At 25.5% G+C, this 16041-nt stretch overlaps 1 protein-coding gene across 1 annotated transcript in view; it reads left to right on the plus strand.

The window, feature by feature from the left end:
* Nucleotides 1-16041, plus strand: part of LOC117171403 (muscle-specific protein 20-like) — a 313553-nt gene that overhangs the window by 296488 nt on the left and 1024 nt on the right. The window contains exon 4 of the mRNA XM_033358682.1: nucleotides 15718-15838. Coding sequence (XP_033214573.1) covers nucleotides 15718-15838 — 121 coding nt within the window. The remainder of the gene's footprint in view (nucleotides 1-15717; nucleotides 15839-16041) is intronic.

A 16041-nucleotide genomic window follows, 5' to 3' on the forward strand; every position in this document is an offset into this window, starting at 1 on the left:
TATCATACAAATTTAGGTTACCTACGTAATTACTGTGTTAAATATTTGAAAGGAAGTTTTCGTTATCAAATGTAAAAGGAACTTTAATATTTGAAAGATCTACGAATAATATGGATTTAAATTTTTATAAATGTCATATTTATGTTATTCAGTTTGAAACCCGTGTAGGAATCCAATCAGGGATCCGGCCTGGTCCCAGCCGGATAGCCCCGCTTTAAGCCGGGCTCTGGTCGGGGAATCCGGCCGGGATCCGGTTAAAAACGTCACGGTAAACTGGTCGGGCCCGGCTTCAATACTGGCCGGGATCTGGTCGGGTAATCCGGCCGAAAAGCGGTTATGATATGTTGCTTCAGGCGAGAAATTGGTAACTTGTTTTGTCTTTTAAAGCTCATCGTGAAGATTATGGTGAACTTTAAAAGTGAAATCAAGTCAACCAATGCTGGCAAGAAAATTCGAGTAGAATTTTATTTCCTGATGATAGAATCTCATAGCAATTTGAGAAACACGTGGTGATTTAATGGTAGGAAGGAAAAAAGTAAAATCTGTATACACAAGACTATATTTTAATTTAAAATAATAGTTATTCGCGCACGAAGTGGGGGATTCAAACTAATTACTGAAATAAGGTTGATCTTAACTACGAGCCTCGATTTTATTTGCGAACTTCGAAGAGACGACGCGACGTGAGTGCAAGGAACATTCTCGTTCCAGGTGCGAAACTGAAAATTACTGAGTGTCTATGCAGACGACAAACACAGCAGGCGCTATATATGGCGGTAAATTTGAAATTGTACAGGCTAAACATTGTCTGAATATAGAAAAGTTTATAAAAATTGTATCATTTCGGTGATTGGACATAGCAGAATCGATAACAGTTTTTATTTAAAATGTTGAATTATTCGAAGAAATTAAAAATTTATGGTTATTTATTTATGGTTGAAAATTTTCTTTTTAACTGAAAAGTGAACTATTTCATTTTTGTTTGATTTTTTTTTTTAATTGAAAATTTAACAATTTTGTTAAAAACTCGTTTTCTTCAAGTTGAAAAATGTACTTTTTTTAGTCAGAGCTTCAAATATTTATTTGGAAATTTATGTTTATTGTTGAAAATTTGTCTTTCCAGTAGAAATAATAAATTCGTTTTGTTCAGTCAACCAAATTATTTTGTTGAAGCGTTTGGTTGAACTAACCAAAAAGTTTGGTTGGCACAACCAATTTTTGTTGTAGATTTTTCCAAATTTATTTAGTTAAATAAACCAAATATTTCTTAGCTCAACACAATGATTTTTTAGAGTTAACAAAAATATTGTAGATTTTACTAAAAAGTTTTGCTGAACGAACTAAATATTTGTAATCTCAACAAAATACTTTTTTGTTAAGCGAAATAAATTTCGGTAGACTTAAAAAAAATAGTTTGGTTGGAACAATACAATTTTTTTTAGCAGCAATTATTTCGTCACGCGAAAAATTTATTTTGCAAAGAAAATATGAAATACTTTCTGCATTAGAAAAAAACTAAAACGACAAAATATATTGATAATTTAAATAATTTCTTAATTACTTTTAAGTATGTTTTTAGAATTTGAGATATTAAATTTTTTAAAATAATTGTTAACCGCAACAAAAAATGGATTTTAAACAAAGTAGTTCAATTTTGAACCAAAGTGAGGAATTTTCAAATAAAATTATGAATCTCCAACTGAAATAGTTAAATTTTGAGTCCAAAAGGTAAATTTTCAAATAAAATAATGAATATTACACTAGAACACTTGAATTTTCAACGAAAAAGATGAAATTTTAAACTAGGAGATGAATTTTCAAATAAAAAGATTAATTCTCTAACGAAAATAGAATTTTTAAACCAAATACATAATTTTTTAACGAAATAAATGAACTTTTCATTGAAGAAGACAAACTTGCAACCGACTAGTTAAATTTTGAACTAAAAAAATTATAATTTTCAATTGAAAATGGAATAGTAACATTTCTTGTTAAAAAAATTAATTTTGAACCAAACATAGGAATTTTTTACTGAAAGGATGAAACTTCAGCTGATATAGTTGACTTTTCAAACAAAAAAATTAATTTTTGGTAAAACAGTAAATTGTCAGCAAAAACTCAAATAGTTAAATTTTGAGTTAAAAAAATTAATGTTTGACCAAAACGATTAATTTTGAACTTCAACTATGGAATTTTTAATTAGAATAAGTTAAGTTTCCAGTTTCAAAAATTTACTTTAAAAAAAAATAACTTAAAAACAAATAGTTACATTTACAAAGAGAGTAATGAATTTTCAATTAAATATGTAAATATTTAAATAGAATAGTTGAATTTTACACTATAAAGGTAAATTTTTTTTTGAAATGGTTAATCTTTAACTAGAATAATTGAATTTTTGACCAAAAAGTTTAATATTTAAATTTTTAGCAAAAAATGAATCTCTACTAAAGAGATGAATTCTTAACTAGAATTATGGATTATTCAACTACAATAATAGTTAAATTTTCAGTTAAAAAAATAATCAACCAAAAAACATTCAAATTAATAGTAAGTTTTCAATCAAGCAGGTCATTTTTCTGCCAAAGAAATACATTTTTAATTAAAACAATGGACTTCCAACCAAACAAATGACGTGAATTTTCAACGAAATAGTTTTAATTTCCAATTAAAAAAGACTACTTTTCATCCAAATTATTGAATTTTGAATAAGAAAACAACAACTTTCAATAAAATGATAAATCTTCAACTGAATAGGTCAGTTTTATGCCAGAACGATGAATTTTAAACCATATAGATTAAGTTTCTACGAAAAGGCAGATTTTTCCGAAAGTAGATAGATAAAACAAAAATAAATCAAAAATAGAAGAGTGAAGTTGATTGCTAAAAATCTAATTCTTAAAAGAAAAAAAAAACAGATTTTTATCGAAACAATTAAATTTTCTACTGGAATGGTCAAATTTTTAGTTAAAAAAATTCATTTTCAACAAAGTAGTTATATTTTCAATCAAAGCTAAATATTGAATTATAATTATCAATTCAAATTTCCTTGTTTCAAGTGCAATTATATTTCATTGACGAAAATCCCTGTTCTTAAATAAAAACGATAACTATTTTCTAAATTTCCCTGTTTCAAGTCAGGATAAATGAAGGACGAGTCAGCAAAAAAATCTCAGAGAAAAAAATTGCAAAAGGTTTTTCTTAAAATAGAAAATAATAAACATTTAATCATAAATTCTGATTTAATTGTAAACTGAGATAATCTGAAAAATCTGCGAATGAAGCTAAAGTAGAAATCACTTTACGAAATCGAGCAAAATGATTAAAATAATGAAAACTTGAATTTAACTGTGATCGGAAGTAAATTCCCGGGTTTTTAATTAAATCTCTGGTCATTTTCCGGTCACGTCGCCACTCCGATTTAAAAAAAAAAGTTCGAGCATGATGATCGCGCGCAACTCTTTTCTTTGATGCGCATGCACAGATTTCTTGATATCTGGCGCGTTCCGTATGTTAAGAGTGGTTAAAGAGCGCTGAATTGAGGTAGTGGGGCGCGTGATGCGCATCGCGGCAACTCCGCATTACTCCCTTTCTATACGAGCACTATAAATCCTGAAGAAGTTGAAATGAACCGGACCGGTCGCGGTGGGTCGCGGCACGGAAGTATCTTGAAGAATACACGCAGCTGCACTTCTCTTAACTGACATCATCATTCATGCTTCTCTAATCATTCGAGGTATCACGGGCTTGCCCCACGAATCGAATTCTTGGCAAGCAAGCGATGCATTCCGAGAATTCGACTCCTTGGCAGTCGCGGATCCGGAGGACGTCACGGCGGTTTGTCCCCCCCCCCCTAACCCTCCAAGATCCAGATAGTCGAATTTTTCAAATAAGATCCCGAGTCGAAATATAGGTCTGTTTTAATCCTCTTTGAGTCTCTTAGAAATGTTTGCAGTATTTTTCAAGTTCTCATTTAAACCTCTTATAATCTCTACAGAATTTTAAGTCCGATTTAAATACTCTATAAACTCTGCATAATTTTAAATCCTATTTAGAGGTTTTAAATGTAAAATTATCGAAATTTATTGCATATTATAATGTGAGAATACATTTATTCAAGTTCTTTTTGGTTGACAGACAATCAAACATACACAAAAAATGAAAAAGACTTTTTTGATTTGTGACACAATATCATAATCAAAAATTTCGAAATGAAACATTCAAAATTATTAATTGAATATTGATACGTATTCAAAATGTAACTATTTTACTATATAATAAAATCAATTCTAATCCTGCAAAATAAAAAAATTCCCAAAAAGCATCAAACACTGAATATTTTCAAAGCATTGCTTCCCAATTTTGCAAGCCTCTTTCCAAATTAATCTATAAAGAGAATAAAACAATTTGCTTAAAAAAACCATGAGGGCATTCAAAATTTAATTATTTTAAATTTTCTATCTAATAATATTTTTCAAGTGGATACCCTATACAATCTAAAATTATAATTATAGTAATCCTTTTTTATATTTTAAATCAGGCTTTGAATTTTTTTATAAATAAATATGATGAACAAAATGGCCATTTTTCTATCTTGAAATTCCCTAAATTTCATAGAGTAACATTACTTAAAGATGCTCCAATATTCTATAATAATCAAGAAAATTTATTATAAACAAATTATTTGTTCAGAGAATTTTTTCTACGATTTTTCATAAATTTAAGTTTTTTAAGTTATATTGCAAGAAATTGGGATAAAAATAATATAATTATGAATAAATTCTTTCGTGAAATTAATATTGCTTATATTGTAAATAAATTTAGTAATCAAATGGATTATTGAGGCATTTGTTGACTTTTCCCACATTTCCGGCAACTTTTTCGTTGTCAAATACCCAAATAATGCATGTTTATCAAATTTGTTTAAAAGATCATATAATGTATCAACTAATTATGAATTTTTCTGAAATTATAATGAAGTTCCCAATTAAAAATACTGACATAAAAAAAAACGAATTTTTCGGCCCGTAGATGCCCGAATGATGCGTTTGTTTGTTAAATTTGTTCCAAAAAATCATAAAAATGATCAATTAATCATAAATTTTGCTGAATTTATTATGAAAATCCCAATGAAAAAGTCTGAAATGAAAAAAGTAATAATTTTTCCGTTGACCAATGCCCCAATAATGCACTTGTTTACTTGATTTGTTAACAAAAATGATAAAATTCACCAAAAATATATTGCTCAAATTAACATGAAGTTCATAATTAAAAAAGTGGACAAAGAAAAAACGAATTTCTATATCGAGAAATGTCTGATAAATGAATGTTTTCATCAGATTTGTTTTTAAAAATCATTAAATTTATCAAATAATTAATCAAATAATGGCCTAAAATTACCATAAAGTTCCGTATTGAAAAAAATTGTCATAGAAAAATTTTTTTTTTTCTAGGGAAACATTTCTGACTATAATGCATTTGTTTATTAAATTCGGTGTGTTATTTCAACAATAATAATCTTAAGAAGAATTTCCTAATCATCATGTTGTTCAACAACACTACTACAATTAATGTTGTTTTAATCAAAATTTCTCGTAATATAACTTAAAAAAAGGAAAATCGTAGAAAACATTCTTTCAACAAATAATATTTTTATAAATTTTTTAATTTTTTAGTATATAATATTGGAATATTTTTAAATAATGTTAATCTATAAAACTTAGACGATTTCACCAATCTTTCTGTTATTGAGGAGCACCGGGGGCGTCAAACTATTCAGTAGACTTTTTGTAAACAAACCCCAAGTGCTTCGTTAGCGAAGTGGTTAGAGTGCGCGGAAAAATGCACTAGTTTATGCAGTTCAGGTAGGGTTGAAATCCTCGGCGAGTGCGATTTTTTCTGGTCTTTTTTGGTAAAAAAATAATGTTCTTGGTTGCAAAATCTCCTATTTAATTAAAAGCATATTTTTAATTGAAAAATCCTTATTTTATTTGAAAGTATAGTTTTCTGCTTAAAAATTTATCTAATTTGTTTTTAAAAAAAATTTCGTTTGAAAATATTAAATCTTTTAACTCAAGATTTAACTTTTCGATTGTTTTTTTGAAAGTTACCTCTTTTAGTTGAAAATTCAGATGTTTGTTAAAAATTTGGTTAAAAATTTATTAAAAAATACGAGTTTTCAAACAAAAAAGATACAAATTAAATCACAAGCAGTTGCATTTTCAACTAAATAGTGGTATTTTAAAATTATAAAATAGTTTAATTTTTGAACCGAAAAGTGGAATTTTTCGTAAAAAAGTAATTAATTTTTATCCAAGGGAGATACATTTTTCACCATGAGCTTTGAGATACTTTTCCACCACTTCCCTATACTACAATATATGAATTATCAATCCCAAAGGACGAAAGACGTTTTCAACTAAATATTTGAATTTTCATGTAAAAAATTGTTTTATTTTTAAGTAGAAAAGTGGAATTTCCAACAAAAAACTAATTTTTATCACAAAGAGTGAAATTTTCACGAAGAAAAATGACTTTTGTACCACAGTAGATGAATATTCAATCCAAAAGGTTATATTTTCAACAAAATAGTCGAGCTTTCAAATAAAAGCGATTAAGTTTAATAACAAAGTTATTTTTGAGTTCTGCACCTTTTCTGCTGGGTTAAATAAAAAGTTGAAGTCGATTAATGAAATTTTATACATTTGCATATTCTCATAGTGTTTTTATATGAAATAATAAATTGATAAATATTAAAATAGAATTCAGAGGAATCGGAAAAATCAAGAAAATTTCATGTCTAACGAGGAAATTTCTTTTCTACTTGAGTTGGCTGTCGCGAATACTTCAATAAGTAGGTAAATTATTTCTCGGTCAGACGTGATATTTTCTATAAAATTAAAAAAAGTGTTATCAATAATACATCTTTATGTCGGCAGAACAACAAATTGTATCTATTTAAAAAAATTGGCGTGCCTGGACATTACATGCTGCTTCTACTTAATAGAATATTAACAGCTTTCTTGCGGTTCTCATTCTCTATTTAATTAAAAATAGTTATATGGCCAGCCAATCACGTTTTAGAAAAATTGTTCTCTTAGTTTTCTATTTATGGTTATATGAAAAATGATTTGATAAAGAATTAGAAAGGCATTTTTTCATTTCATTCTTGGTTGACATTTCAATTTCTTCTGTAGAAAAATTGTCTTTTTGGTTTAAAGACTCTTCTTTTTGGGTTTAAGAGTTAAAGGTTATTTTGTTGAAAATTGGTGCTTTCGGGTAAAAGTTCAACTGTTTTGGAAGAAATTCCATGTTTTATGACTAAGAATTCTACTTTATCGCTAAAAATTAATCTGCCTTGATCGAGGAATCGACTTTTTTTTAAAAAGCAACTTTTCTGTTGAAAATGAATCTCTTTTGGCTCAGGATTAAACCCTTTTGTTCATACTTGAACTACTTGGTTGAAAATTAAAACATCTGGTCAACAATTTAACAGTTTCTTAAAAATTCATATTTTTGTTTGAAAATTGGTCTTTTCTGCAGAAAAATCCTCCCTTTGGACTTAAACTTTGACTGTCCTCTTAAAATTTCGTTCCTTAATTTTTTTATTCAAATATATTTAGTTGAAGTTTAATCTTCCATGGTTAGAAATTAATTTTTTTGTTCAAAAATTTAGCTTCTTGGGTGTAAAAGTGAAATGTTTTGTTGAAAATTCATATTTTTGGATATCAAACTTAACTATTTGTTAAAAATGCGTCGTTTTCGGTTGAAAATTCATATTGTAAAATAAAAATTCAACTAGATGAGTGAAAATGTGACTTAAAGAAAATCTGTCTTTTCGGCTTAAAAATTTACCTTTTTTTGTTGAAATGTCGTCATTTTCTGCTTGAAAATACAACATTATAGTTTAATTTCTTATTATTCTTGACTCAAAAAAATCTTTTTTTCGTTAAAATTCAATTATTTTGTTGAGAATTCGTGTTGTTTGGTTAAAAATGCAACTAAGTTTTTTAACTGAAAATTTGACCAATCCATTTTTGGTTAAGAATTAATCTTTTTAGTTCAAAAATCAACTGCTCGGTTGAAAATTGGTCTATTTAACTAAGAATTCCTTTTTGGTAAAATTCTTTTGTAAATATAAAATTTTATTTAAATTGATGAACCTTCAAGCCAAAAGACAAATTTTCTCTACAGAAATTGAATTTTCAAATCAAAACAAAGATAAATCTCAAAAAAATGGGAAAGTTACATTTTTAGCTAAAAAATTAATTTTAAGCAAAAAAAGGTTATTTAAATTATCAATTAAAAAATATTAGTTTCCAACAAAATAGTTCAACTTTCAACCAGATAGATGAATTTTCAAATAAAAATATAAATATTCTAGAAAAAATGATTTCTTAACAAAGTGATTAAACCACATCTTTCAAACGGAAAAAGAACAGTTCTTCATCAAAAAGTTATATTTTCATAAAAAAATATATTTCTGCTAAAACAGATGAATTTTTAATTTAAAAACATGAACTTTGAAAAAATAGTTGAATTTCTTAACAGTAAATAAGTTCCAATGAAACTTATATTAAAAAGTTTCAATATAACTAAAAATTACATACAGTAAGACTAAAATGAATTTAAAAAACAACGAATTCTTAACAAAATAATTCACTTTAAAACGCAAACGATGAATTTCCTACCAAAACAAGATACCGTTTAAATCAAATGCATAAATTTTCAACTAAAAACGATAAATTTACAAACCAAAACCATAATAGTTCAATTGATAGTTGGAAAAGTAAATTTAAAAAAAACGAGTTTTCAGCCAAATTATTAGTTTTTGACTAAAAAGAAACGAATTTTCAGCGAAATAAATTAATTTGTAATCCCAGTGATGATTTTTCCACCAGAAATATGAATTTTTGACCAAATAGTGGAATTTTCAATCCAAAAGATAAATTTTCTATTCAAAAAAGTACGAAAATTTAAATAAACCTTTTTTCAACCACAACGATTAATTTTTAACAAAAAAGAGAATAGTTAAATTTTCTATGGAGCGGTACATTTTTTAACGAAAAATAGATTAATGTAATTTTTCAGTGAAAAACTTAATTTTAAATAAAAGCAAATTAAAATTTTAACGAAATAGTATAGCTTTTAACCAAGAAGATTAAATTTCTGTAAAAAAGATTAATGTTTGACAAAAAATGGAACCGTTACATTTTTAGTTCCAAATATTAATTCTGAATAAGAAAAAAACTAAGTTTTAACCCAAAAGATCAGTGTTTAACTAACAAGATTAATTTTGTAACAGAAAGACAAATTTTTTACAAATTAGATGAATTTTTAACCAAATATTCGAATTTTTTAAGGAATTTTTTACCAAAAAGAGGAATTGGTCACCAAGAACCTTAAATAGTCTCCGACAATCTCGAAATTTCAATAAAATATACTTATTGTAATTAGGATAATCTACATTTATATTTATATTTATATTTGCAACCAAATATGACTTTTATTTTAACTTAAAACCAGTCGAATTCCACGGAAAAATATAATATTTCAAACTAGTTCAATTCTCAACAGGGGCTTATAAACAATATTTCTAATATTAATGAATTTAATTTAATATTATCTTGTCATTTTGATAAGAAAAATTTCAACATGTTCATAAGAATATTATTAAAAAATAGAGAAAAATAAATTCCTTATTATTTATAACAATCCATTCTTGATTTATAATGTATTCTATAATTATAAGTTATTTGTACCAATTTATTTCGATAAACCCCATTGGATTTCCTTTTTCTCAGTATTGGCTTATTTTGTTTCCCACTTAGGGTGTTATAGACCCCAAAATACTTGTCCCACTAATGGGCGATCTGACGAGCTTAAAAAATAGAGAAAAATAAATTCCTTATGATTTATAACAATCCATTCTTGTTTTTTAATGTATTCTGTAATTACTCGTATAAATTATTTGCACCAATTTATTTTGATAAACCCTATTGGATATCCCTTTTCTCAGTATTAACTTATTTCGTTCCCAGCTTAAGGGTATTTTACAACCCAAAATACTTATCCCGCTAATGGGCGATCTGACTAGCTTAAAAAATATTCATTTATATTAATTAACTATAAAATTAATACAGTTTTTCTGTTCTAATCAATCAAGTAATGTATGAGTCACTCATTATTACGGGTTTTGTACACAAAATTCTAATTCACCATATAAAAATTGTGTTTATGTGGGTTAGATTTTCGTAACTGTCCCAGTAATGGTCGGTTTACCTTTGCCTCTTTTCCATTTGTAAAATGATCAGTAAAAAATCGCCATCTTCTCGGGCGAGAAAATAAAGAAGGAAAAACTGGGAACGCAAAGCAGGACTCTCTCCTGAAATCCTGTTCACTGGAGACACGTTATAACGCTTCACGCTTCGCGAGAAGGCGCATGGTCAGCCGCTGTCTCTGACCCGAAACGAATGCCTAATTAGTAGCCCGAGCTAATTAGCGTCCAGACAATAGAAGCGCGTCACTGACTTATAGTAGGCGCCAGGCGAGTAGGCGCAGAAAGGAGCTAACTCAACCATTCCTCTTTTCTTTCCCTCTCTTCATTTTCCCCAGGACTTTCCCGCCCACCCTCACGCGATCGTTTTCATTCTTTCTGCTCTTCGCTCTTCTCAGACTTTATATTTTTTCCAGGGTCTAAGTAATTACAGAAAGACAGGGAATATCAGGAAAAATCTGATAGAGTTAGGGAATTTTCAAAAAACTGAATTTGAAGTTAATTTTATTATAATGGTGAAAAATAGAAACTATTTGGTTAAAAATTAATCTCTTTTAGTTGAGGATTCAAACTATTTTGTTAAAAATTAATCTCTTTTTGTTGAATTCAACTATTTTTGGTTTAAAATTAAAATCCTTTTTAGTTGAAATATCAAATATCACGTTTTTTTTAAAAATAATTTATCCTCTTTGGTTGAGAATTCAAGTACTTAGCTGAAAGTGGAACTACTTTGTTAAAAATTTATTTATTGAAGATTAATTGTTTCAACTAAGAATTTAACTTGATATGCTTTGTTTAAAATTTATCTTCTCAAGTTGAAAAATTAAATATTTGGTTTAAAATTAATTATTAATAAATTCTTTTTTGGTTGAAAATTTTATTATTTGGTTGACAATTTCATTGACTGAAAAAGCTTTTTGATTAATATTTCAATTATTTATGTTAAAAATTCATCTTTTTGGTTCAAAAATTGATCTTTTTAATTATGAATTGCATGTTTTTTACAAAAAATGGAACTGTGTGGTTGAAATATTTGTTCCTTTTTTTAATGAAAAATCTAATTTGGTTGACAAATCATCTCTTTTGGTAGAAATTGTATGTGTTTTGGTTACAAGTCGAACGTTTTGGGTGAAAATTCGTTTATTTTTTCAAATAATTTTTTCAATTAATTTAATTGTTTAAATTTATAATTAAAACATTGCTTGGTTGAAGTATCAACGATGATATTTTTTGATTAGAATTCACCTTTTTGGTACAAAATTTGTCTTTTTTTTAATTCAAGAATTTGTTAGAAAATTGAAGTATTCGGTTAGTGAAAAAAGTGAATTCTGATCAAAATATATAGTCGCTTATATTTCAACCAAAAAATATTTTAATTACAAATTAAAAGCATCTAAATTAATTAAAAAAAAGGAATTTTCAATAAAACTGCTAAAGCCTCAACCTAAACAGATTAATTTTCAATCACAGTAGCATTTTTGCTTAAGAAAGAGGAAATTCGCATAATTAAAAAGATAAAGTTTAGAACAAAAAAAAACGAATTTTCAATAAAATAGTCCAAATATTAATAAAAAAAGATTTTTCATTCAAGAAAGAAAGAAAATGTCAACCAAACTGTTGAATTTTCAATTTAAAAAGATGAGTTTTCTTCAAAAGAATTATATTTTTAATTCGAAAATATAAATTTTCATGCCCAAAGACGAATTTTCTACCCGATATAATGAATTTTGTAACAAAAAAGTTTTAATTAACTAAGTATGTTAACTCTTCACCAAAATTGTTAAATTTTGTACCAAAAAAGACAGATATCTAAAAATTACATAAATTTTTAAACAAATAGTTAAATTTTCAACTAAAAAATATAATTGTTCACCTTAATTTGTTATAATTATTTGATCATTTAAGAAGGAAATTTAAAAAAAAGGAATTAAAAAAATAGTTACATTTGCGATCAATGTAATGAATTTTCAACCGTGATGCTCAAAAAAATAAATACAAAATGCTGAAACTTCAACCAAATAATGAATTTTCAACAAAAAAGTTTATTTTCAGCCAAGTATATTAACTTTCCACCAAAACAGTTAAATTTTGAACCAAAAAAGACTAAATTAATACAACAACAAAAATGAATTTTTAAGCAAATAGTTAAATTTTCAAATAAAAAATATAAATTTTCTACGAAATATGGAATAATGATATGATCAGTTAAAAACAGAGTTTTTAACAAGAAAAAAAGAAGGAATTTTCTAAAAATAGTTGCATTTTTTACCAAAGAAATGAATTTTCAACTAAAAATTATGAATCTTCAACCATAGATTTAACTTTATTTCTTATTTAGTTATTTATTTTTTAACAAATGGGTTGAACTTTTAAACAAGTGGGTAAAGTTTGGATTAAAAAATTAAAATTTTTTTAACAAAACTGTAATACTCGATATTTAAAAAAAAAGATAACAATTTTTAATGAAAAATCGTTGAATTTAGCCAAAAAAGACGCACTATCAACAAAATAGCTTAATTAAAAAAAAAGACTCATTTTTAACAAATCTTTAACAAATCATCTTCTGATTAGTTTAATTTTTATCTGAAAAAACTTAACCTTTAAACCAAAGAAAATTAATTTTAAAATAAAGAGTTTTTCTCAAGTATTTACATTTTTAAGCCCTAGTGACGAATTTTCTACACAATTTTCTGAATTTTGTAAAGAAAAAGTTTATTATTAACCAAGTATAATAACTTTCCACCAAAATTGTTAAATTTTAAACCAAAAAAAAAAACGAATATCCAAAAAAAATACATAAATTTTTTAACAGATAGTTAAATTTTCAACTAAAAATTATGAATTTTCAATTAGAAGCTGAACTTCAAACAAAATAACAAATTTTTAAACAAAAAATTTGAAAATTCATCCAAAAACAATTGCATTTTCAACTAAATAGTAAAATTTTTTAGTCAAGAAGACAAATTTTCTTTTAGACATTTCAGTTTTCCACCCGAAAAAATGAAGTTTACACAAAAAAATTTATTTTGAAACAAAAAGATTAACTTTTTACAAAAATAGTTGAATTTTCAAGAAAAAATACGAATAGCAACAAAATGCATGAATTTTCCATTTATTAGTTGAATTGTCAACTAGAAAGAATAAATTATGAACTAAAAATAGCATAGTTATATTTTTATTTAAAACAAGAATCATTTTCGATCCGAAAATGCGAATTTTCAACAAAATTGTTGAATTTTCGGCAAAAGTAATACATTTCCAACCCGAATGCTAAACCTACAATTTAAAAAAATTATTTTTAACAAATAGGTCTATTCAAGTATTTATATTTGCAACCAAATATATCATTTTTATTTTAACTCAAAACCAGTCGAATTCAACGTAAAAATAATATTTCAAAATAGTTGAATTCTCAACAGAAGCAGATTAATTTTTGACCAAACAATTACGTATTTTTAAATAAAAAAGATAAACTCTTAAACAAAAAATGAAAATTTAAGAACATAGTTAAATTTTCAATAATATACATGAATTTGTCACCAAATAGTTGAATTTTAAACTGGAAAAGACCAATTTTTACTGAAAATAGCATAGTTGATTTATCACTTAGAAACAAATAATTTTCGAACCAAAATTTTAAAGGACATATTTAAATTTTTGATCAAACTCATGAATTTTAAGCCAAAAAGATGAATCATTAATAAAAAAAAATTAATTTTTAACAAAGGTGTTTATTCAAGTATTTGTATTTTGAACCAAAAGTATTTTTTATTTTAAATTAAAATCTGTGAAATTTTAGCAAAATAATTGAATTTTCTATGAAACAGTTGAATGTTTAACCAACACAGACTTTATATTTATTTTCGAAGAAAAATTTTCTCCAAAATGTTGAATTTTCGAACCAAAAAGACGAATTTTTACAAAATTGTTTTATTTGATATATGAAATTATAAATTTTCAATAAAAAAGTTTATTTTTAACCAAGGGGTATAACTTTATACAGAAGCGGTGAAATTTTCAACTAAATAGACGAATTTTTAAAATAAAAAAAATTAAATTTTCTAACAAAGAAATTAATTTTTAACAAAAATGATGAACCATCTACCAAAGATATGAATTTTTAAATAAAAATGTAATACTTGATATTTTTAGCAAAAAAAGATATTATTTCTTAATAAAAAACCGTTAAATTCAACCAAAAAAGAAACAATTTCCATGAAGTAGTGGATGTTTTATGCCAAAGACACGATTTTTCTACCGAACAATTGAATTTAAAATCCAAATTAAAATTTTTTTCTGACGCGCCTTTAAACTTTTAAAATTGAGAAGTTTTTAATTTTGACAATTTTCAATCAAGAAAAATTCTGTAATTCTGTTGATTTAAATTTAAAAGGTAATCTATTTAGTAGATTTAAATTAAAAAACTTTACTTTTAATATTCAGCATTTAAAAATTTGTGGTTATACACGTTAAAACTGAAGAGTTTTAAATTGTAAATTTCTGAATTGCAGAATGTAAAATTGTAAATCTTTAAAATTGAAGGTTTTTCACTTTTGGCAATTAAAAATTCAAAATAATTTCAAATTCTTCAAATTAATCATCTGCATTTGAAATTTCATCAATTTAGAAAAATGAACATTTTAATTTCAATTTTCCATATCATGAAATTATTAAAATTTAACCATTTTTATTCTTATATCTCCAAAATAGAACGGTTTTCAATCCTAAATCTTTCAAATTAATGAATTTTGCCTTGTAAATATTTAACATTGAGCTATTCCAAAAAATCTGATTTATATACCTATCTTTAAAATTGTGGAACTTTGAATTTCATTTTTTTAAATGAATTTTCCATTGTAAATCTTCAAAGTAGAACTATTTTTGAAATTTTCATTGGAATTGAAAAAAATTGGAATGATTATAATTAAAATCTCTTGACTTTTGATCTACAAAAACAGCCCAAGTTAATAATTTTTCTTTCTAAATTTTAAAAATTTATGAATTTTCTATTCTAACTCTTAAAAATTTTGGAAATTTTAATATTAAACACTTTCAAAGTATTTTAAAAGAAATATTTTACAAATTACGATATAAAATCCCACATCAACTTATTAATTTTTTTTTATTTTAATATTTGATGGTATAAATTATTATATTCAAATAAAAGTTACAGATTACTGAAGGTTGTTTAAGCCTAAAATTAAAAATTAAATTAATTTATGATTTTCAACTACATTTATTATTACGCATAGAACGCTTTTTTGCGAAAAATTGTTAGAAAAAGAGATTCATATTTATTTTAAAAGTTCTTAATAAATTCAAGGTCGGAAAAGTTTAACATTTTTTTCAAGTATATATTTAAAGTAAAAACTAGTCAATTCTTTTCATATTTATACTGAATTTAAATTAATGTAAAATAATTTTTCAAATGTGATTTTTTTCAGATTTCAAAAAGCGTGTGTCAAATACGGAGTGCCGGACGTCGATCTTTTTCAGGCAGTGGATTTAATGGAGCGTAAAAATATCGCTCTTGTGACCAACACTATATTTGCTATTGGACGCGCGGTAATATATTCTCTATTATTGATTCTTTTATTGTAAATAATTTTGAATCTGATATTTTTTCTCCTCTAAATTATCAAATCAGGCTTCAGAGTTATTCCCAAATTTTTTTCCTCTTTTTCAAATGTTATATTTTCCATATTATTTTCTAAATATTTCCTCTATTTTTTCATATTTACATATTTTTCAATGTTCACTTGAAAAAA

Source organism: Belonocnema kinseyi, chromosome 4 (assembly GCF_010883055.1).
Source record: "Belonocnema kinseyi isolate 2016_QV_RU_SX_M_011 chromosome 4, B_treatae_v1, whole genome shotgun sequence".
Lineage (NCBI taxonomy): Eukaryota > Metazoa > Arthropoda > Insecta > Hymenoptera > Cynipidae > Belonocnema > Belonocnema kinseyi.